The sequence below is a fragment of the Cyprinus carpio genome, chromosome B4, assembly GCF_018340385.1.
Source record: "Cyprinus carpio isolate SPL01 chromosome B4, ASM1834038v1, whole genome shotgun sequence".
Lineage (NCBI taxonomy): Eukaryota > Metazoa > Chordata > Actinopteri > Cypriniformes > Cyprinidae > Cyprinus > Cyprinus carpio.
Window position 1 is genome coordinate 3,587,877 of NC_056600.1, and position 24,974 is coordinate 3,612,850.

The 24,974-nt window shown below is 35.5% G+C and overlaps 1 protein-coding gene across 2 annotated transcripts; it reads left to right on the forward strand.

The window, feature by feature from the left end:
• Nucleotides 1-1,862: 1,862 nt before the first annotated feature.
• LOC109076648 (protein bicaudal D homolog 1-like) lies at nt 1,863-24,486 on the forward strand. Of its 2 annotated transcripts, XM_042721640.1 has the most exons (8): nt 11,625-11,891; nt 12,005-12,157; nt 13,114-13,587; nt 14,811-15,932; nt 17,466-17,617; nt 18,850-19,060; nt 23,434-23,505; nt 23,814-24,486. In XM_042721640.1, exons 1-8 carry the CDS (start codon nt 11,640-11,642, stop codon nt 23,826-23,828), a joined length of 2,451 nt encoding a protein of 816 aa, XP_042577574.1. In that variant the 5' UTR covers nt 11,625-11,639; the 3' UTR covers nt 23,829-24,486. The 2 variants fall into 2 exon arrangements, with proteins under 2 accessions (XP_042577575.1, XP_042577574.1); XM_042721641.1 differs by lacking the exons at nt 23,434-23,505; nt 23,814-24,486 and adding an exon at nt 1,863-2,387 and having other exon boundaries at nt 11,677-11,891; nt 18,850-20,078.
• Nucleotides 24,487-24,974: the final 488 nt, after the last annotated feature.

The following is a 24,974-nucleotide window of genomic DNA, read 5'->3' on the forward strand; positions in this document are numbered from 1 at the left end:
TACTAATACTAAGAGTATATTTGTTTTTTATATTTTATATTTGGCCTTTTCCATCTCTCCAATCCTACTCTGCTCACAGGTGACTGGAGATGAGTTTTGTTCCTGCTTTGTGGCAGTTTGCTGATTTTTGCTTTTCAGATAAAGGGGTAATTTCAGTTTAATATGTTGCAGGCTCAGCTATTGGAAATAAATAATTGATAATAAATAATATTGATGATAATAAATTATCAACAAATATTGGGCTTGTTTTGGGCTTGTTGTTGAAGCTGCGGTTGCTTATTTGTGCTTGTGTTTATTTTAACATGCGTGGCCTTACCTTGACATCATTAACGTACTCTTCCAAATGTTCAACTTTTCACCTTCGTGTTTATCAGTGTTTACAGCTTCTAATATCTCGATGTTATCAGCGCACACTTCTGACTACGGCAGAAAATCCGGTATTGGTCGATATGAGGATTAATCAATATATTTCTGAGTGATAATCAAATGTTGGATCAGGGAGTAAAACACGTTAACATGGTGGTAACACGTTAGAATATAGATTACGTGAATGCGTTTAATCAAAGTAGCTACTTTTTAAGGATTTGTGGTCTTTGGTATAATATAATTAATTTGCAGTCTTGTTATTATCATCAATATTCGGTAGACTTCTGCCCTCTTGTGGCATTTTTAGCGACTCACTCCTCAAACAGACTGAAATAGACCCAGCCTATGCATCGTTTACATCAAACTAAGTGACTTATTGATGATTATAAACAGTGTTGCGAAGTAGCTATAGTAGGTAAATTACGTAATTTAATTACATTATAAATGGCATTGTAATTAGTCACAGTTACTGAGGAAAAAATGTGTAATTAAATTAATTACTCATGAAAATGTTAACGAGTACAAAAGGGGTTACTTGTTTTTTTTTTTTTTTTTTTTTTTTTTTTTTTTTTTTTCAACAGTGTCGTAGCTACCAAAGTATTTCTTGTTATAGTTTTAAATCTTTAAAACTATCTTTAAATTTATTTAGTTTGAACTAAATCAACAAAAATTAATTGTGGTGGCTGTGCTTTAAAATTAAATTATTATAAAACCAATAAAAACAAAACATATATTATATTTCGATAAAAAAAAAAAAAAATAAAAAGATACGAATCATATTAATAAATTTAATAATCTAATAAAGTAAATTTCAAAAACACAAATTTAAATTAACAAAAAATTAATAATAAATCTTCAAGGACTTTTAAGTTTTTATTTTGTTTTTATTCTTTTTTTATTATTATTATTATCTCTCCAACAGTTTTTATTCTATTTTTTTTCGATAGAAAATCCTCTCCAATCCTACTCTGCTCACAGGTGACTGGATAAGTTTTGTCCTGCTTTGTTGCAGTTTGCTGAATCTTCTAAATATAAACTTATGTTTTTGCTTTTCAGATAAGTGGTAATTTCAGTTTAATATGTTGCAGGCTCAGCTATTGGAAATAAATAATTGCTAATAAATAATATTGATGATAAAAATTATCAAAAAATACTGGGCGTGTTTTTGGGCTTGTTTTTGAAGCTGCGGTTGCTTATTTGCTTATTTTGCAGCTATGCTTGTGTTTATTTTAACATGCGTGGCCTTACCTTGACTTTTAAGTTTTTATTTTGTTTTTATTATTATTTTTTCTTCCTTTTTCTTTCATGAAATGTGATAGTTCTGTAATTGTGGCTTGAATGTTAATTGTTCAGCATATACAATAAAATTAAAATTAAATAATAATAACATGCGGAAGCGCAGCTTATGAATATTAATTAAGTCACGTGCCCGGGCGCTCCCGGAAGGTTACTAAGCAACGTCGGCGCGACTCGATTCATATGCATGAGCTGCAGCAAGATGCGCTGACGTCACAGCAGGAGGAGAGCAGAAGTGAGTCGGGCCGCTTTTCTCCATCCTAGCGATGATGGCCTCCCCACACCCATGAGCAAGCAGAAAAAGAAGAGGAAGAAAGAGAGGAAGAAAGAAAGAAAGCGAGGCCCCTTTCAGGATCGCGATGATTAATTTTTTCGTTCGTCTTTTGTTGTTGCTATGTCTGGATCATTGACTTTGTATTGGAGGCTGGGGTAAGGCGCAGGTGCCTCCATCCATCCGTTCATCTATCCGTGCATCCAGCGCAGTGGAGGGGCCGGGCCGATGGCTGCTGGTGGTGGAGGTGGAGGAGGATGCGGGGAGTCGGTTGATCATTACCGGGCGGAGGTGGAGCGGCTGACCCGCGAGCTCGCGGAGGCGAACCGGGAGAAGGTCCGGGCGGCGGAGTGCGGGCTGGCGGTGCTGGAGGAGAACCAGAGCCTCAAACAGCAGTATGCGGATCTCGAGGCCGAGCAGGAGACCCTCAGACAGGAGCCTGAACAACTTAAAGATCAACATCCCATTATAACAATAAAATAATAACACTTACATACATCACACACACCATGCCCATAATTCTATAAAGAAATAAAACAAAAAAAAAAAAAAAGAAAAGAGTGTGGCCAAAAATCTGGGCATGTCATGTTATGGAATTGAATATTGCAAAGAAATAGGTTATGAAAAAAATAAGTTAATGTAATGTTATGTTATGTTATGTTATGTTATGTCATGTTATGTTATGTTATGTTATGTTATGGGAAAGATCAGGAAACAGAATATTGGCCAAAATCAGTTCATGTCATGTTAGGAAAAGAATATGAAATCTGAATAGAATAGGAAAAGAATAGAAAACAATAGAATAGACTACTGCAAAAATCTGATAATGTCATGTTATGTCTGGAAACAGAATACTGTCAACATGTTGCGTCATGCTACCGAAAAGAATGACCATTTTTTAAAAAGTGTAGAATATTGTCAAGTTATTATTGAATAGAGTATAGAATAAAGTAGACTTTTGCGAAGTCTGTTCATGTCATGTTATGTTTTGGAAAGGATATTGACAATATTTACTGTATGTTATTTTATTTTGTGTTATTATGTTATTAAATTAATATAAATCAATAGAATAGAATATTGTCAGAAATCCGGTAATGTTATTATTGAAAAGAGTAGAATAAACTTGACTATTGCAAATAAATAAATACATACATTTAAAAAAAATATATTAAAATAAATAAATAAATAAAAATCTATTCATGTCATGTCATGTTTTAGATAGGATATTGACAATATATACAGTATGTTATTTTATTTTGTGTTATGTTATCAAAAGAATATAAATCAGTAGAATAGAATATTGTCAGAAATCCGGTAATGTTATTATTTAAAAGAGTAGAATAAACTTGACTATTGCAAATAAATAAATACATACATTTTAAAAATATAAAAATAAACAAATAAATAAAAATCTGTTCATGTCATGTCATGTTTTGGAAAAGAATATTGACAACATATATGTTATATTTTGTTGTGTTATGTTGTTTGAAAAGGAAAGAATTGAATATTAGTGTGAAATAGAACAATAGAATAGAATATTGTAAAAACAAATCTGGTTATGCTGTAATGGAAAAGAGTAGTACTTAGAACTTCAAAGATACAGGAAAGGCGATCCTCCGTGCTCAATGAAGTCTGTGCTCTGACCTGAATAAGGTTGTTTTGTGCCTGTCTAGTGTGCTCAGAGATTGTGTGTCTGCTCATGCCTGTTTGTTTGCAACATTTATTTACAAAGTTGCAACATGATTTAGTTCCAGTTATCTAGTTTTAAATCCTGAGCAGCTATCTCAAAAGGTCTGAGTAAACAATAATAGTTTTGCAGCATGTTAACGTTACAGAGTCGCAGAGTAAGTTATGTTCTTGACCGATGCATTTCGCTGCTCCTTGTCTATATTCCCACTGCCTGAGTTTATACATAGCTTCATTAGTAGAGGCGGTGTACTCTTGCTGACTGCGCGACGACTCACGGATTATAAGATTGACAGAGTCACATAGAAACACATCTGCTTCGGGAGTCCTTCATATGCACTTGAGTAAAAAGACTGTCAATGAAACCCCCCGAAAATCCAAAGTAAAACTAAACTGAACTCCAGAGTAGATTGAATTACAGTGATAAGTCCGGCCGGATTTATAACCATGTTTTAAAGAATCATATCTTCATATCTTTATATCATAATCATATCTTAAAGAATCTATAATCTTAGCTTTTCTTGTGATGGAAGTGAATGAGGTTATAATAAGAATATGTGATTAAAAATGAGAACTGCAGGCTTTGCTAGTGCACATCTTTAACTGGCTGCTTCGCTTCTTCATTAAATCTCAATGAACTGTATTGATCGTTGACTAACAGATCAGAGCTCTGCGCTGCAAATTGCTCACAACTTTGGCACTGAGCGATATTCTTTAGTTCTTCAGATAATAAGAGGACTGGGATGAAAGCCATCAGTATTGCATATCATAATCATGAAACTATTGGGTAATATATTTCATTTTTATTCAGGTCGAACTGCGTTTGATTGGTTCTTTTTGGCATTGAATGAATTATAAATAAATTGTAAGTATGTTTTGAAATTAATAGCCAGCATTTCTATCTTTATCCTTTGTATTAGATGGATTGTTTTTGTTGCAAGTATATAGGAAGGTATCTTAGAAGGTAGTGTAAGTCAGTCTGTGATGCCTTTAATTAAATGTAAGCAGCTCACATTTGATTTTTTTTTTAAATTGTCAGTAATGAATATTGCGCATATAATTTCTTGTAATATGCATTTTATTGGTAATTAAATGCAATAATAATGGCAATTTTAAGAGACATACCAGATGATAAAGGCATCTGCTGATATATTATTCATAAATGTCTATTTCTGACATTCAATACTCCCCATTGGCCTGCTAAGATTAGCTGCTACTATAACCTGAAACTGGAAATGAGCAATAATATGCTTAAATATGACAAACACAAAAATATATAAAATAAAAATGTATTTGCCAAAAATTATTTTATTCTATTTATTTATTTTTGTTGTTACAAAAGCATGTTTCCCAGAGTCCTTTGTGTTTCCTTTGCAAAACCACAACTCCGTGAGCTCAGAAGCTTCCAGGAGCCTTGTGTGACCTTCCCAAGAATTCCCATTACAAACGGCCATTCATTCAAAAGCTGCTTTATAGTTGTTTACTTGGATTCCACCGAGCACATGCATCATTCAGAGTGAGTCTCCCAATCAAGTTTCCCACAGTCTTTCATAATGAACAAGCAGAGCTGACAGTTTATTGGCTGATGCCGGTTTACCTTCATTTGCAATATTGGCAGAATACAGCAGTGTCTGTTGTGGCTTGTAAGCTGCCAGTCAAACACAACGTCAACAGTTGTTCCTTTAATATCACAAAATACAAGCAAAACACACTCAGATGTCATCTTACGTCTCTGATATCCTCAGTATGGCTTGTGAGAGCATTTTTTACTCCGACTGAGAGTCTTCTGAAGGCTTTGAGGATTGAATCTGTCTCAGAGCGATATATTTGAGGCTGTGCCTTATTCTACTGGAAAAAAAGGATAGTTTTTCCAACAACTCTAGATCTGAGAATTACAGGGTTTTTGTGATCCTCTTGTGCATTTCTATGTTTTCGGAGGATTATATAATTAATATGATTGCTGCAATAGCTCATTATTAGGGCCATTTACACATTAACTGTAAAATGTTTACTTATTCACTGTTGATGAGATGTTTAGACTCATAGCACTGCATTTGCTAATTGCTGATTGGTTGGTGGTAATATGCTTTAAGAGCACCATAAAATAAATTCACACATTACAAACTCACTCATTTTTTCTGGCTTTGCATCACTGGCGGTGCATCATGTTTGGCTGGTAATGTACATCAAATGAAAAATGCAGAGAGGTGTATTAGTTGCAGCAGCTCGGAGCTAAAAGCATCATTCGGCAGTGCAGCATATCTCATGAAGAGATGGTTTAATGCAGCTCAAGTGTGTGTGAATGTGTGCAGATTTCAGAATAGGTATCTAAAATAATCTGGGGAAAACATGATGGATATGTGGGTTTGATGAAACGGTAGATAAAGTGTTGAGAATGAAGACAAAAAGGCACTTTGTGACCTTTAAAACAAAGGCTTGTGCTTTGTCTCGTTGAGATAATTCAATGACGGATTTCTTCAGAGTTCATGCCGAGTTCCTGAAGTGCTTGGGCCGGAGCTTGGAGACACTGAGTTATGAATTATGGATGGGACAGATCCAGGCACTTAGGGGGAGACATGTGAACGTCAGGTTGTATAATACACACAGAGAAACACTTGCTGCATTATTCATGTGATGAGTGATGTCATGCACTTGACTTCATTAAAACACCCAGGTCAGATTTAAGCATAAAATCATAAGGGGAAAAATGCTTAATTAATTAGCATAAAGGAAATGAAGCCTATTTTAGGTCGATTATTTAATTTTGACATTATTTTCATGAGACTTAATCACATTCAAACTCTCCATTTTGTATTTTTTGTATTATCCATATGCTCAAACGTGTCATTACTGTAATACAATAGTAATTTTAACCATATATTTAAATAATATATCTTTATTATATATTAAAATATATGAAATACTTTTTATCATTTTATTTTTTAATTTTTAATATTTGTCAAATATGCTTATGCTTCATGAAAAGCATACTGTATAAAATATAAAATAATTGTTATTTTTATTAATTTTTTTGATGAATGTAACCTAACTTGGCATGTTTTTGTTATGCATAACTGCTTATTTTATTGGCTCTATCTGATTCAAATATATGATAATTGTTGTTGATCATATACAGAAATTCAATATACATACCAGTAAATATATACAGTATATATCTCACAAGCACACTTTTACAAACTCCGGCAAGGGCAAAGCTGTCAGTAGCTGATTAATGATGATTATTTGGTATTATGCAACAAGAAACTCCATGTCAGACATGGAGGCATCCTGTTCACCAGCTCTGTCTCTCAGAAGATGCATCTAACAGACACGCATCTCATCATGTTTCTGTTGCAGCACCTGATCTGATTGCTGTCCAGAAATAAACTGACTTTGGAGCTCTGCTGCTGCTGCAGAGCAGGTCACATATAAAGGTTCACTGCGGCCCACGGGCCTTCATATCGATCCGTGTGTCCGTGTGGAGCTCTTTCCAGAAAATTATAAGGCTCAGCTTACCGCCTGCCTCTCACAGCGCCAGCAGACATCAAACCCCCACTGACACTGTTTAAACCAGACTGAAAGACAGACAGACAGACAGATAGACAGATAGATAGATAGATAGATAGATAGATAGATAGATAGATAGATAGATAGATAGATAGATAGATAGATAGATAGATAGATAGATAGATAGATAGATAGACAGACAGGATCATGGGAAATGTGTTGTGGGAGTGAGATCGTAGGAGGGGTGTGAATGTGGAGAGAGAGAGAGAGAGAGATGGAGGGCTGCTGTGCTTCAGCTTTGTCTTTGTCTTTGTGAAGAAAGAGAATCTCCTGGGTGATTTTCACAGTCTCTCTCTCTCTCTCTCTCTCTCTCTCTCTCTCTCTCTCTCTCTCTCTCTCTGTGTGTGTGAGTGTGTGTGTGTGTGTGTGTGTGTGTGTGTGTGTGGGTCTTACGCAGTCAGTCAGACAGATCTGTTGAAGTTTCACTTTCCTTGAAACAATTTGTTCTTTTGGAATGTTTGGAATCGTCATCAAACAGTTGACATCATACATCAAACAAAGATTAGGAGGAGTATGATGAAAACAATTCAAACAATTCAAAACAACTTGTGAAAACATAAATATGATTTAAATTGTATTTAAATATAATTTATATATAAATAAGACATCCAAGTTTATTTATATAACTATTATGCATTTAAATTCATTTAAATATCAGTCAATATGCTTGAAACTGACTCATTTAGTGATAAATAACTATGTTTTATATGAAAATAAATATGATAATTTTATATTATTTTATATGTGTTTTTTTTTTTACTGGTTTGGTTAATTAAGTGTAAACATTAGTCACCATGTTTATTTTATCCTATATTTATGTATCGAGGTGAATCACAATGACTCAGGGCTAAATCTCTGCAGTCTGCTTCCTGTCATGTGATACATGAACGTACAACTGTTCCTCAAGCCGCTAACATCTGATACTCCCTATAATTGAGTGCATACTGCGCTGTGTTATGTTAGTAATATTTATATATTTACTTATTAATATTTTTAGTATTTATATGTGCTTTTGCCATTTACATTAGTTTTTTTTTAATCTATTTAGCTTATATAAATTTTTATCATTATTTAAATTAACTGATTCAATTTAATTAATAGTTTAACATTGGTAAAGTGTGCCCTCCATTCAGTTAATAATAATTTCAGTTAATCTTAATAACATTTATAAAATACATTTAAAAGCTTTTTAAAGAAATCCGGTCAAAAGAGCTCAGATTGTGACTGTGATGATATTGATGCTTTAGAATATCATTATGAAATATTATCGACAGACTGTTGTTGGCAGAAGAGAATCTTAGATCAGAATATGTAACTGGAAGAAAAAAAGGACATGATATTGTGCTTGATTAGGCATGCTGGTTGTGATGACATGCATGTTATTATCTAACAAATGCTTTTGGCAAGAGCCAGATCTGGTCTCGGATCAGCCGAAACGTTTAACCTTTCAACCCCGGCGCAGATTACTGACTTTTATAATACTGCACAACATTGTCTATTTAATTTGTGTTTATTCCACATCACAAGGTCTCATCAAGTTACTGATTTGTGGGATAAATAAAGCGTGATAAGAGTCCTGTGATAAAGGCCCAGTGCGTCACTCATTATATCACACCATATTACTGAATTGACGAAATATAGTCTCAGGACGTCTTGAGGCAAATGACAGAAATTCCTGCTCAGCACAGTCTATATTTTGTCTTCTGTGTCCTTGTCCCAATCACATATGGTGAGTCTTCCCATAATTCACTGCTGCACAGCCCTAAACATCACCTCTGTAGAGTTAAAGTCACTTCTAACTAGATTCAGTGGTGTTTTTCTGAAAAAAAAAAAACAGGCTGCCATGATGCAAGGATGTGGTGAATGGTTGCCAAGGTGTTGTTATTTGGTTGCTAAGGTGTTCTGGATGGTTGCTAGGGTGTTAAATGTGGTTGCTAGGTGGTTACTTTCTGGCCCAAGTCAAAAAGCTCTCTACCTCCTCAAATGTGATTTTCTGATAACACTTTACAAAAAGGTTTCATTATTTAACTACATTAGTTAACATGAGCTAACAATAAATAATACAGTATTTTCCTAATTCTAATGTAGATTTCAAAATGTAATAATACATTTAAAAAATAGTTTCTGTTACAGTGTTATTTTGAACTAATAATAAATAATATTCTCCTAATCCTAAAGTAAATTTAAAAATGTACTATTACATTTTAAAATATTTTCAGTTTAGTATCATTGACATACTATTATAGTTTTTGTTAAGATTGGGAATTTTATTTTAGCATTTTATAATGTGAATAATGTTTATAATCTTCATTGTAAAGTTTTAGCAATTTTCTTGTGTTTTTGTCATTTTTATTTTTTATATATTTAGTTTAATTATTTTAATATCATTGATTTTATTTTTTTTAATACATATTTAATGCCTTTTGATTGTATTTTGTATATATATATATATATATATATATATATAGTAATATTATATATATATATATATATATATATTATATATATATATATATATAGAAGTAATGAATTTTTTATGGTTTTAGTTTTCATTTAAACTTATGATAATATCCCTGATCTGTTGACATTAATTATAATGCATTGTGTGAACTACCATGAACAAACAAACAGTTTATTTTTTTAAAAAATGTCAATAAAAAAAATAAACATCAGAAAATAATAACAAAATAAATATATAAAAAATTATAAATATAATTAAATTATGTTAATCAATTATTATTAATATATTCTAATATATTTATTAAAATTACAACAATCTACATATCACCTAATCACCAAAACACTATAACAACCAACAACAAAACATTTAAACATCATCCAAATACACTCTCAAATAAAAATAGATAATAAATACATTAAATACCATCCCAAAGGAAAACTGGGGAATATATACATTAAATTTTATCCCAGAGTTTAATAGAATTAGATGTTTGTTCAAATGATTTGAGCAATAGTAATAGTGAGTCTTGATTTAACAAACGCCACTAAATACTTCAAGAGTTCAACCCCAACTCTGATCTCATCCAAGTGTAAAAACACTGAGTTCTCCTTCCTGCCCAGCAGGACTGGCTGACCATGAAGGGAGAGTTTGATTAAGTTTCCAGCTAATGGAAAACCCCAGTGGCGTCTGTTTGAAAGGCTCCATCGCTCTCCAGCCATGCTTCCTCTGAGAGCATAATAAGACTCATTCTGCTCTCTCTCCGTTAAAGTGCTGCTCTCTTACACAGTAAATCCTATGGTCATTCTGCCTCTGATCATGCATGCTGTTATCAGTTCTGTCCCATGATGCACTGCTCCATAAGTCTGTTATTTCTCCTGTCATTCCTCATACCTGGAGCGTTGAGCTTCTCTACACCTCCTAATTGATTTTCCACACTATGAGCTTTTCTCAGTGTCTTTTGCAAGATCACCGTTGTCATTTATTCCCCTCACGTCTTCCAGATTATGGACAATCTCACCTGAACTTCACCTCGCATTGACAGCACACCTCACTCCTGTACTCCACATACTCTACATCTTAGCATCTTTATCATAATTGTCTTAATTGTCTGTTTTTAAGATATTTAATCCATGGTTATTATCATTAACTAGAATTAAAAAAAATTGTTAATTGAAATAAAAGCAGAAATAAAATGAAAAATAAAAAAAGCTAATTTAAAAAATAAAAAAATTAAAGTATATAAATAATACTAAAATGTTACTCTCAGATCACACATGCAGTATAATCTACTTTTTAAGTAAGGAAACTTTGATATTTGACCTTATCTACCTTAAGTATATACTAGAGCATGGACATCTTAGCATATGCTTTTTTGATATTTGACCTTATCTACCTTAAGTATATACTAGAGCATGGACATCTTAGCATATGCTTTTGGTAAAAATGGCAAAACAAGATATTTCACATTTAAACCTGGATTTCAAGCACTGATGTGAATGTATTACGATTAAATATTACAATTAAAAGTATGTGCTTCACTATTGATTTAGTACATGCTTTGGATTGTGAAAAAGCTATTTCATAAAACTACAATGGCCTTACTTACCACAAGGAATTATAAGCATACTCGGATGTATACTTCAAAAATCCACCTTAAATAGTATTTTTGGTCACTTTTGAATTACTGTAAGCACAAATCTAAATCACAGATTGCTTTGTCGTGTACGTTTTGTGTTTACATGAAGTGTTGGGATCTAGCTAAATTCATCGCCTTAAAATGAATTAATATTAATATTTCACAACTGAAAAAATATTTAATGCAAGGATTTCTGAGAAATGTTAGCCCAAAATAACATGCACAGATGCATACTTTTTAAATGCATGCTATATTAAATGTTCTGTTATTTGGGATGGATTAATCCTAGTATTGCACACTATTTACTATGTTTCAGGTACAAATTGTGATGCATCGAAATTGCATTTTATGCATGAATGTATTCCTTAATTAAGCATTTTTTTCCTCTTCCTCAGGCCTTCAGCCAGGCGTACACCACCCAAAGGAAGGTGGCTGAAGATGGGGAGACTAATGAGGAGACGCTGCTGCAGGAGTCGGCCACTAAGGAAGCATACTACATGGGTCGCCTACTTGAGCAGCAGGCTGAGCTGAAGAGCAGCAGATCACAGGCGTCCTGCACACAGGCCGAGAACGAGAGACTCAGCACCATCCTACAGGAGCTGAAAGAGGTCAGAAACTCTCTTAATAAACAGCATAAAACCCTTATTGGGTTGACATCGCAAATATATCCCCGTGTTCAGGTGTTTAAATCTTTCTCTGTTTCCCCCTCTGTGTCTCTCAGAGTAATGAGATGTTGGAGTTGCAGAGAAGCCAGATGAGAGAGGAGATCAGGGAGTTTAAGTTTCGAGAGGCCAGATTAATGCAAGACTACACCGAACTGGAGGAGGAGAACATCTCGCTGCAGAAACTGGTGTCCGCGCTCAAGCAGAACCAGGTAAACACACTCACGGCTACCCCCTTCACACTGACACAGTTCTGGTGAGCAGTCTAGAACCATAAAACACATTTCCACTAAAGAAAATAAACATTAAATTTACCAATCATGACTAAATATACCCCAACAATAAGTATCAATATTAAAATTATAAACATTACAATTAAAATTATAAACATTAAATGCAGAAAGCTAGCTTCTATTAGATTTCCCCATCAATCTATATTTCTATTATAAGTATTATTATTAAAATTATAAACATTACATGTGAATTGATTACTTTGTATTGTATTTCTTTTTATATAAATTTATTAATTGATTACTTAAAATTATATTTTTTATTAATATAAATATTAAATAAAAGAATTATTACTTGTAAGTAATAAAAAATTAAAAAATTATAACACACATATATTAAAAAATACTTGTAAGTACTTACATATTTTTATATTATATTACACATATATTTAAATTGATTTGTAAATAGTTATTACATACATTTATTAACTATTTATGAAATTATTTATATAAATGTTTATGTTACATTATATTATACTTATTTTTTTATTCATATTTAAATAGCTTCTGACTAATTGATTACTATACATTTTATTTTCATATAAATTTATGAACTTATAAGTCTTTACATATATTTTAAGTTATACTTATATTTAAGTTGATGATATTCAAATATCTTGTGACCAATTAATTACTATAAAATTTAATTTATTTTAATACATATTTATATAGTATTTTTATTTTACACATTTTTAAATTGAAATTTAAGAAACTTCTGACCATAAAGTGACAGATGGCATACATGCACTAAATTATAGTACTTTAATTGTTGAAATAAATTCTCAAAACCAGGCGTAAAACCTTTATGCATCATATTTGTTTGTGGCAGGTTATGTGGATGCAGATTCAAAACAAACAGCTTTTCTCTGTTCTATCAGGTGGAGTATGAGGGCTTAAAGCATGAAATCAAAGTTCTGGAGGAGGAAACAGCCCTTCTTAAAAGCCAATTAGAAGATGCGCTGCGCCTGAAGGACATCTCTGAGCACCAGTTGGAGGAGGCTTTGGATTCTCTGAAAAGTGAGCGAGAACAGAAGTACGCTCTGCGTAAGGAATTAGCACATCATCTAACCTTGTGCGACGGGGGTTTCAGCTCAGGCTGTGCCCACCTGATCGCCCTGACCTCAGCACCACCTAGTGGCAGTGCCACCCCGACAGCCGCCACATCGCCCAGCAGCGAGGATGGTGGCAAGTGCAACGGGCATCTGCTTCAAGGTGCGGCGGGATCAGTTTTAAGCCGATTAAACGGAGACTTCAGTTCATCGAGTTTGAGGAAGACTGAAATTCTGACTCCTGACCTCTTCAGTGAGCTCAATGGCCCTGAAATCCTGAAACAAAGACAACAGCTTCAGCAGGTCAGTGTGAGGGGGTGGGGCCTATGTTAGCCACACCCATATAATGAATATATAAACAGCATAAACATATATAAACATTTCTATCAGCATGCATTCATTTTTGTTGCCAGCCCAGAGGTATAATAAATTTACCTCTTTAATATTTCTTTCATATATCCTTTGGTTGTTTTTTTTCTCTTAATTTCCCTATTTTGAAAGCTTTTTAAACTCATCTTTCATGCTCAAGATCCTAAATAGTGACAAACGACTGCTGCATTGCTTTAGGCGTTGTTCTGTTTACAACGGGATGCTGCAGTGTCGTGGGATGAAATATGAGACCACCATACACACTAATGGGCCATGCTACTAGCTGATTTATATCCTTCCTGTCACAAGAGATCACTGTTCCTACAGTGCAAGTTCATTTGAGTCATATACATACATATGAACTTTACATCTATGTGTTAACATTGATCATGCATTAACTGTGCAAAATGCACCGACCATGTCTGACTCACTTGTGAATTCATTTAGAAGAAACATATGAGACAGAGTTGATTAAATTAAGCGTATCTCCATTAAGTCTCCTGAGCATTAAAATGCTCCTTTGCATGCATTAGATTAAGTCAGGACAGTACAGGCAAAACCATTTGGCTATTTTGTCTTCCTTTTCAGACTGGTGCAAGAAAACATCCAAAATACACATTAAAGTGTTTCTTTTATTGCACTTTATCTATTTGCATTTGTAAATTTCAATTACAATGTATATCTTCCAGCCAGAAATCTATATAAATGCAATTTATATAGAAAGAGAGAGAGTGATAAGAGAAAGAGAATTGCTATGTAAAAACCATTAACTATAATATGGCAACAAAATTAAACAAGAATTTTGAACCTGGCTTTCTCCAATGTTCAGATTTCTATTCTCAAAAGGTATGCAAATTACTGCATATTTAATTGCATAATGCATAATGTGCATATTTAGACAGAACATATCAGAAAACTTGTAATACAAAACCGTTGTCTTAATGTACTGTGATTAATCAGCTGAGGAAATTATTGTGATATCTATTAGTTAAATAAGACCTTGTTGGTTGCCTGCCCCACCAATTCTTGTTTCTGCCTCACCAGATAGATTTCACTGATGTTTTTCATGGCTATGATGGTTTATCATCTAGACCAGCATCAGGACTAACCAGTATACACCAAATAAAGTCATTAATTGACTTGTTTATTTGCTGCAGGTGGAACGTGAAAAAGCTTCTTTGCTCAGCTGCTTGCAGGAATCACAGGCTTTGCTCCGTCACACACAGGGGGCGCTGACGGAGCAGCACGAGAAGGCCAGTCGCTTGGGCGAGCGTTTCCGAAAACTTCGCCGCCAGCGCAGCAGCAAAGAAACCAAGGGGGAAGAGGAAGACGAAGAAGAAGAGACCACATCTGCCCCTAGCAGCCAGGAAGGGCTGAGTCTGGAATTGCTGCAATGTAAATACAGGGTGGCTGTTACGGAGGTGGTTGGACTGAAGGCAGAGCTTAAGGAGGTGAAGGATAGATATAATGAGAGTGTGGAAGCAAGAGCGCGGACGGAGGAGCAGGGCAAGGTGCAGCTGCAAGCATTGGAGAGGCAAGTGGTGCAGCTGGAATGCAGTTGCAGGGAAAGCCGGGAGAAGGTGGTGAATCTGGAACGCAAGCTGCAGGCAGCCAATAACACGGGCTTGGAGACGCAGGGAGTCCTGGGAACTGCCCAAGAAGAGCTGGCGACATTCAGTGAGGAGTTAGCGCAACTTTACCACCACGTCTGCCTGTGCAACAATGAGACACCCAAGCGCGTTACGCTGGACTACTACCGGCAGGGCCGATTGCCAACCCGCATTTCCACCCCTGTCCACAAGGGGCAGGATGATCACCGTGTGTTTTTGACCCCGCGTCTCGCACGTCGTTTGGCGGCGATTAACGCTGCAACGTCTGCCGAGTCTCGTAGCCCGTCGAACTCACCATCCAAAGAACCTCTCACTGCTGAGCAGAGCCCGGTCCGTACGCCACAGGGTTCACCCGTCGTTAGTGCCTCTTCATCATCTTCATCATCATCCCCAGCAACCGAGCCGGCCACGGGGTTCGACCTCCGCCGTGAACCCACCAACATCCACCACCTCACCGCCCTCATCCGTGACCAGATCAAGCACTTGCAGAAGGCGGTGGACCGCTCGCTCCAGCTGTCCCGCCAGAGAGCGGCCGCTAGCGAACTCGCCCCGCTGATGGACAAGGACAAGGAGGCCTGCATGGAGGAGATACTCAAGCTCAAGTCCCTCACGAGCACAAAGAGGGAGCAGATCGCAACCTTGCGCCTTTTGCTCAAAGCCAACAAGCAGGTAGGCTAACCAGCTTTATTTATTACCCAGCATCCTATTGATTGCCATGAGGCCTGTGAGTATTGAACCATGGGAATCCTTACATTGACTGAGACTCTCTGACTTCTCATTAATGTTACTCTGTAGCTTCTGCATTTCTTGGTAGAAATGGTACGTTTCCACATTTTGTGCCTACTGTAGTCTTGAGTAACAAGATTTTTAACCATTGGCATTAAGTCTTGGTCCACTTTGCTACTTAGTCTGACATCTCATTTCTTGGTAAACCTTAAATTTTTTAACACGAGTTGCCATCTTTCTTGGTAAAACTGTTCTGTTTCCACTTGAATTGCTATCTTTCGCTTGCAGAAGTCTTGCGTACCAAGACTTTAAACTATCGGCATAAAATTTAGTTCACTTTGCAACTAATTACAGTCAGCTTATTCTGATGTCTCATTAACATTGATTTGTCGCTTTATTATTTTTGGTAAACCATTTCGTCTCATTAATGTTGCTCTGTTGGTATATTTTGCATACCATAGTCTTGCGAGCCAAGATTTTCAAGTGTGATTCACTTTACAACGTATTCCAGCTACCTTAATCTGATGCCTCATTAGCATTGCTCTGTAGCTTCTGCTGCATTACTACGAGTTGCTATCTTTCGCCTACAATAGTCTTGCATACGAAGATTTTTTTATACTATCGGTATTAAGTCTAATCCACTTTGCTATTTATTCTAGGCAAGAAATGTCCACATAGACAAGAGCAGACCGTCTGACCAGACTGTTAAATAATTAACCATAATTTGTTTTTAAGGGTGTTTTTATACTCCTTTTTTACATCTCTACAAGTTTTGGGCTGATATAAGGCGTGAACACCCCAAATGATACAAAAATTGGCAAATCTAGCATTTAGTTCTTTTTAAAAGCTCCAGTACCTTGTAAACATGGCATTTCAGGCGGAGCGGTGCACCCCGACGGAGGCGTTTGATCTATAGCCAGTAAAATGAAATGTTGATGAAAAGGGACCATTATAACCGACACATCATTTCTTTCTCTGTGTTGGCCACTGTGTGATATAAAGCATGTTGTATGACCCTTCCAGGCCAGAGATGATTAATGGACATTGCGATTTATAGATCCCACACTAGAGAGAAATTGCTGTGCTCTATGGGCCACAAAGTAATTACTGCATCCATTACTATGTGCAAACACACACAAGAGGAGTTCTTAGTTACTGCTATGACAAGCATTCAGTTGAATGAACAGTTCACTGAATGAAATTAGATCATGACTTCAATAAGGTATTCTTAAAGTAGGCCTTTAAACCAGAGCAATTATTTGGTAAATATATCCCATATATCAAAACGAACATGATGTTGAGCTAATTATAATCCATGTGTAACCATCTTAACCCTGGTTTTTGATTTAGAAAAATCAAATTGCATTTTTTTCAGAAAACACCTTCAGTGGTCTTATGTGGTTTATATTATATCAGCAGTGCTTAGTTAACTTATTGTTGGCAGAACTAGTTGTTTGTTGGTTGTAATGCTCACAGACGGCTGAGGTGGCTCTGGCCAACCTGAAGAGTAAATACGAGAACGAGAAGACGATGGTGACTGAGACCATGTTGAAGCTGAGGAACGAGCTAAAGGCCTTGAAAGAGGACGCGGCCACCTTCTCTTCCCTCAGAGCCATGTTCGCCACACGGTGAGAAATACGCAATGTAACACTATACTCAAAATTCATTTGTTTGCAGATCATTTCAATGAGCCATACAAATGAACAAAAAAAACAAAACAAAACAAAACATTAACAGAACAAAAAATCACAATATAGAATATTGTACAATGCAAAGTGACAAAAATTGCATTTTGTTGCATACACAACTATTCGTTGGGAAAAGTAGCTTGGTACTGGAAAAGTATTTAGGATACTGCTAAGATTCTGTTTAAGTTAGTTGCTTCTCCAACATTGCTTTACAACGTCCACTGGTGCAGGATGCTGACAGAATCATATACGAGCTTACAGACTGCAGCCGAAGCAATATCTGACAAGATGAGCATTTTTTCCATCTGTGATTTGGATTATTTTTGCTGTTCAGGGCAAAATCAGGTGGATAGATGACTGAATAATGAGCCAACCAGAGCTTTCACAGCACATCAGAGCGGAGGTTTACTAATTAGGGATGTATGATGCAGAAAAATGCAATTGCTAATATTAGATTTTCTTTGGGGTAGTAATTATTATTATTACTACTACTACTATATAAAAATGAAATAAAACAAAAAATATTCCTATTGTAATATTTCACTGTAAAAATAAAAGAAAAGGGTTTTTTTTTTTTTTTTTTTTTTTACAGTACAACTGTTCAAATGTTACAACATCCAGCTGTTGAAGCTTTTTACTGAAAGTTAAAGAAGTAGAAGTTTTTTTTAAATAATTAACGTTTATTTGTTATTTATCAATATGACTAATTAGGCCTATATATAATCATTTTTACTACTACTAAATAAAAAAAAATTACACCTAAGAAATAAATAAATAATTAAATAATAAATTAATTAATAAAATAAATAAATATAAAAATAAAATGAAAAATACTATTGTAATATTTCACTGTAAAATAAAAAAAACATATATTTAATTAAAAATATATATATTATTTTATGTTGAACTCTAGTTTTTTATTCTAAAACCATAAAAAGCCCTTTAAAGCTTTTCTTTTGCTGTCAACGTGCAGACAGTTCATAAGCACTTCTAATTACAACTTCGGAAAGATGGTTGTCACATATTGCATTCCCAAATGCACATTATATGCAACATTTACTGTCAAACTATGACACCGAAAACACCAGATTATAAATATTTATTGAAATAATAAGTTTGGTTTCGATTAATTGTGCAGCACAAATACTAATTTCTCCTTTCTCTCTGATCAGGTGTGATGAGTACGTGTCTCAGCTGGACGAGATGCAGAGACAACTCGCGGCGGCGGAGGACGAGAAAAAGACGCTCAACTCTCTCCTCCGCATGGCCATCCAGCAAAAAATCGCCCTCACGCAGAAACTGGAAGACCTGGAGTTCGACCAAGAGCAGTCGCACCGGCCCCGGTTGGTAAAAGCGTCCCGGCAGAGGAGAAGCACACCCAAAGTAAGTGGAACGCCAGTCCCGCCCCTTCCTGACACCCCTTTGACAATTACAGAGGTCCTTACGGCAGCAGCCGCCATCACCTCGCCCACCACACCCACCCAGCCATCCACTCCCAACAGCCCACCCTCCCTGGAGCCCCCTTCGTCTCCCGCATCGTCTTCCTCGTCCTCTTGGACGCCCCCAACCACGGCGTACCGTCATTGGACGATGGGCGTCCGGGCGTACGTCGTCGAACCGCACACTTACACCAACCTCCTGTCCCGTCGCTATGCAAGTGAGTCGCACTATTCCCCAGGCTCAGCCCCTTCCTCGCCCTACCGCTCGCCCCTATTGGCCAGTCGCCGCTCCATGTGGAGCTCTTCCCAATCTCGCCCCCTTCCCAGCACCTTCCAGCGCTCTACGTCCCGCTACACGCCCCCCTCGTCCACCTACAGTCCTTTGTACCCCAGAAACTACGGCTCCCAGAATCCCCGCTACTGACAGGTGCCGCAGAGAGGAGGACACACAATGGTTTCTGTGTTTGAATGTTTTGGGGAGTGTTTTCGTTTTTTTTAACTCAGGGATTTAATGGAGCACAAGCGGCCCGGCCTTCTTCAAAAGAGACTGTTGATCAGTTCTCAGGACACTGTCTGAGCGCACGTGGACTGTTCAGTTACTCAAATGAACGACTTTAAGACAGATTTAACGTTAACAGAATCGGATTTGGTCGTGGGTTGTTGGTGTGTATGAGAGTGAATGTGTGATTGTCACATGATTTGAACACTGAGAGTCAATGAAGTGGTTGATTTGTAACAACAAGATTTTATATGAAATGCCGATTGCAGTATCAGCATCTGATAAAGCTGGCTATGTTTGGAATAGGATGCTAATGTAGTTTATTACGCACACTGCATACTGTTTTCAAACAGAACACTGATAAAAAATTACTTTACTGACAGTTTACTCACCCTCAGGTCATCCAAGATGTAGATGAGTTTGTTTCTTCATCAGATTTGGAGAAATGTAGCATTACATCTCTTGCTCACCAATGGATGCTCTGCAGTGAATGGGTGCCGTCAGAATGAGAGTCCAAACATCTGATAAAAACATCACAATAATCCACACCACTCCAGTCTATCAGTTAAAGTCCTGTAAAGCAAAAAGCTGCATGTTTGTAAGAAACAAATCCATCATTAGGGCTTTTTAAACCAAAAACCGCCACTTACGGCCAAAATACATGTCCATAATAGCATACCCAATTTTCATTTTTGGTCAAACTATAAAATTTAAAATCCTTTAAAAATGTAACTATCCTTTAAAATCTTAAAATCTTAAAATAAGAAATAAGTCAATAAAGTGGGAAAATGCAGGAGAACGTCAACTTTTTTGTGTTCCATACTGTGTACTGCATGCATACTGCAGTATGCTATTCCAAACATAGCCATAGTCACAGTGCCATCCAGTGGATAAACAGCGAAAATGTGGCCCATCCCATGTAATGGTGAGTGTGCAAAGATTGTTGAGTCATGTTTATAGAAGTCATTAAAACATCGTCTTAATTTGCAGTTAAGATCAGATTGGGTCAGATGTGAACTCATTAATGTTGTAAGTGCTTACAGGAACAGTGACACTGCATTAAATGTATGTTAATGATGAAGTGATGCAATTGTCTAGATGACTAAATTCTCAGGGAATATCATTCATTGTCAGCTGTCTAAAGGTGGCCAATGACATTGCAACTTTTTTTTTTTTTTTTTTTTTTTTACAGCACATATGATCTGCAGCAGTGATTTACAATATAACAGATGCAGTGCTTATGTCCTGTCTAGTCAGTTTTCTTCCGTTTTTTGCCCTTTTATCAGTTGCATTGATGTTTTTGTTGTTGTTTTTCCCCACATTTTGGCAAGACACCATACGCCAAAACTCACAGCCACATAACAAGCTGCCAAATGGCGCAGAAAGCGTCACTTAGAAATGGACGTGCATGAGCCCAAACATCTGTTAAATGTCTTTTCTGTCCAAAAATTGCCTGTGTCCTCCCATTAAACGTCTTGTGTGACACTGATGGGCCACACACTGGCCTTCTTGAGCCATATCAGACCCACACCAACCTACACCACATCACACAGTGCTTGAAGCATTTGACAGGTATCAAACCCTCAACCCAAGCCTGCCATGATTTCCCTGCATGCCATTTTTTAACAGCTGGTTTTTGCTGAATACATTTTTTGAATATTTATTTTTAAATAAATGGGTCTTTCTGCAATTGCTGTGATTTTTCCAATATATAAAATATTTTTTAATAACATTTAATTCTAGTATAAAATATAAATCATTATATATAATAAATAAAAAAATAATATTTATAATATACATTTTGTAAATTTTTAACTAGAATTTTATATATATATATATATATATATATATATATATATATCGTTAAAATATATTAAATACATTCTAACTATATATAATACAATTACCAATTTATTACATATTTAAACAGTTAGCTATTTTACTATTTGATTTGTTTTTTGAGTTTCAGTAAATCATGAGTTAAAAAAAAAAAGAAATTCATGGAAACGTCACCGCTATTGTAGAAAGGCTCAATTCTGATCCCAATTCAGTGTTTAATTCATAATTGCTCACACAGGCCTCAGTTTTGCATGAAACTGAATTGTAAATTTTAGTTTAGCGCTCTGTTTGTGACTTGTAGATCTAATATTACAATTATAATTAGGTGGCGATCTTTAAAAAGTAGGATCTTTTCTCTATTCTTGCTGTTTTATGCTGGTTTCCTGCACTGAAGTCAGATCTGGGACTGATAAACGGGTGAAACTGATCGTTTGTTTTGGTTCATACAGAGGGCTTTGTGTAATTATCTGTGATCAGGCAAAGCAGTTTTAGGGGTGTTGTCTTCAAATCAGGACAGAAACCATGTGAGACCTCCTCTCTGTCGCACCCACGCACCTGAGGCCTGATGCACACAAACAAACACGTTTGCACATGATCACATGATCATGACATCACTGCTCCAAAACCTGAATCCCAGTGTGTCGTCGTCTCATTCAGTCCGACGTCCAATTTTAGGGAACCTGTCAAATGCTTCTTGCTTCATGCATCACTTTCTCTTTGATTTTCTCTCATTCATGTCCCGCTGCAATGTCTGCACTAGCTGGAGTCGTAGGTGAATGTGTTTTCTACTCTGTGCATTACTGTAAACAGACACTTTGCGCAAATGCAAAACACTTTTTGAGGGCAGACTGTTATTCATGTCCCTGTCTGCTGTCATATGCATGTGTATACAGTACACGGCCTACAGCAAAACACTGTATATGTCTGTTGTGAACTGGACTGTAATGTTGTATATTCTTCATATATACTGTAAATAACAGGTATGAATGCATTGATTGAGTCTGCGTCCTCACTGTTTTTATCAGTTGTCAAAGCATCAAGCAACATTAAATATTAACAAGGTAGCTAGTTTCTAGCTGTTTCAAACTCGTTTAAATGGTTGACAAGGAAGAACACCAGCTCACTGGGACCTGTCTGGGCTAGTAGACCATTTTGGATCAGCAATAAACCAGCAATAAATCTCAGAAAGCGGTCTGACATTGATGCTAAAGCTATAATGTCCCAATAGTGAGGTAAGTAAACGCTGTGTCCCAATCACTTGAATTATAATATTAGAATTAAAACATTCCGGTTTCAAATAAATGCTGTTAGTTTTGAATTTTCTATTCAGCGAAGAATCCTGTAAATAAGAAACATGTTGGTATCCCCAAAAAAATACTATGGTTTTCAACATTAATATTAATAAATGTTTCTTGAGCACCAATCAGCATATTAGAATGATTTCTGAAGGATCATGTGACACTGAAGACTGGAGGAAATGACGCTGAAAATTCAGCTTTGACCACGGGAATAAATTACATTTTAAAATATATTATTAAACTATAATAATATTTCACAATATTACTGTTTCTACTGTATTTTTAATCAAATAAATGCAACCTTAGACAGCAGACTTATTTTCATAACATTTAAAAAAAATGTCTGAACAGTAGTGAATATTATTTTTAATTATAAACAGAACTACATCATAGTACATTAAACACAGTATTTCAAAGGTGTCTTTATGTTATATTAGTTTGTAGGTTTTTAAAGTGTGCATCCAAGCATGCATGTTTTTATATGTACTTAGAATGACATTAATACATTTAGATGATAATGCTTACATATAAATGCAAACAACAGTATTTGTGCATCCAGGCCAAATTATATGCCCCAGTTCTGCCATACTGCTAAAGTATGCACAGATTGGGACACTGCCTATGTTTACTGTCTGTGCTGCTCTATTCTGCCTCCTAGCAGTGTGAGAACTAATCTGTTAGTCTCTTCTAGAAAGTCGTCAGCTTCCTCCTGCCAGCCAAGAACTAAACACACCGGACCCTGTTAACCCACAGGTAACCAAGTATGAAGTTGCTTTTTGATCAAAAGATTGAGAGAAAAAACACAACAAAAAACTTGAGCAGCAAATCAGCATATCAGAATGATTTCTGAAGGATCATGTGACACTGAAGACTGGAGTAATGATGCTGAAAATTCAGCTTTGCATCACAGAAATGAATTGCATTGTAAAATATATTCAAGTAGAAAACAGTTTTTTGAAATTGTAAAAATATTTCACGATTTTACTGTTTTTAATGTATTTTTGGCTAAATATATGCAGTCTTGGATGTCCTCTGATTACTTTCCCCTCTTAACTGCCCAGGTCTCTGGACCCTGAAGCTTTTCTCCTCGATTCCTGCCTCCCCTAGCGTAGATCTTGGAAATGAAACACCACAGGAGTGCCTCACACCCGCGACGATGGCAGAGAGACACAATCCGAAGTAAAACACAGGCCCTGAATGCTGATCACATGAGGCTCTGACATCATGGTCATGTGATCTCTTGTACATTTGCATCCTTGTCCAGCAGCTTTTTGCCTATATGACACTTTTTTACACGCTAACTTGAAAGTGTTCATGTTTCACAGTTTTGTCAGCTGAATGTGGTGATGTACAATCACTGAGGGAAGTTACAGAGTGTGGACTCGTGAATATAAAGGGAAATTATGAGGGAAAAAAATATTAAACCTTATGAATACTGATACTAGTACTATTATAATGGAATAATCACTGGAAAGGTAGAGTAGTTAACGGTAAGTTACAAAGTTAAATTAAACCCTTACAGACCAAATATGAATGTTCAAGGTTAAAAACAAGTTAAGATCTATAAACAACATCATGCTGCCACTTACTTAGTATAGAGAATAATTTTGACTATATACAGTATGTACGTATGCATGTGTGTGTATATATGTGTGTGTGAGTGTATATTATGTATATATACATATGCATATAATACACACTCACACACACACTGATCTTGATAAACATTTAAAAGTAAACGCTGTTCTATAAAATTTACATTAAAATATGATATTAAAATATTTCACATTAATATTTAATTAATAAAAATTTGGTTTAGAATATGTAATTTTGCAATTTTAAATTATCTCTATTTTAAAGCTAAATATAAATATTTAAAAAATATTATTTTTAAATAAAACTTATTTAAAAATCATATTTATTATTTTGCATATTTCTATTTAGCTTTAAATGTATATTTATTATTATTTTATTTGTTTTTTACTTTGTTGACTTTGGTTTATTAGTTAATAAACATGATTTTTTTTCCCAAGTAAACATTTTTAGTTTTTTTTATTTTATTATTTAATATTACCATTTTATTTTATATCACCTGATATAATATTATGTAGAATATTATATCACCTTATTTCATATCTTTAAGTGCATTACTATAAATGCAATTTTTGGTTGTTTTTACTAACTGAAGTATGACTTGAAGTTCTTTTCTGTAATAATCAACA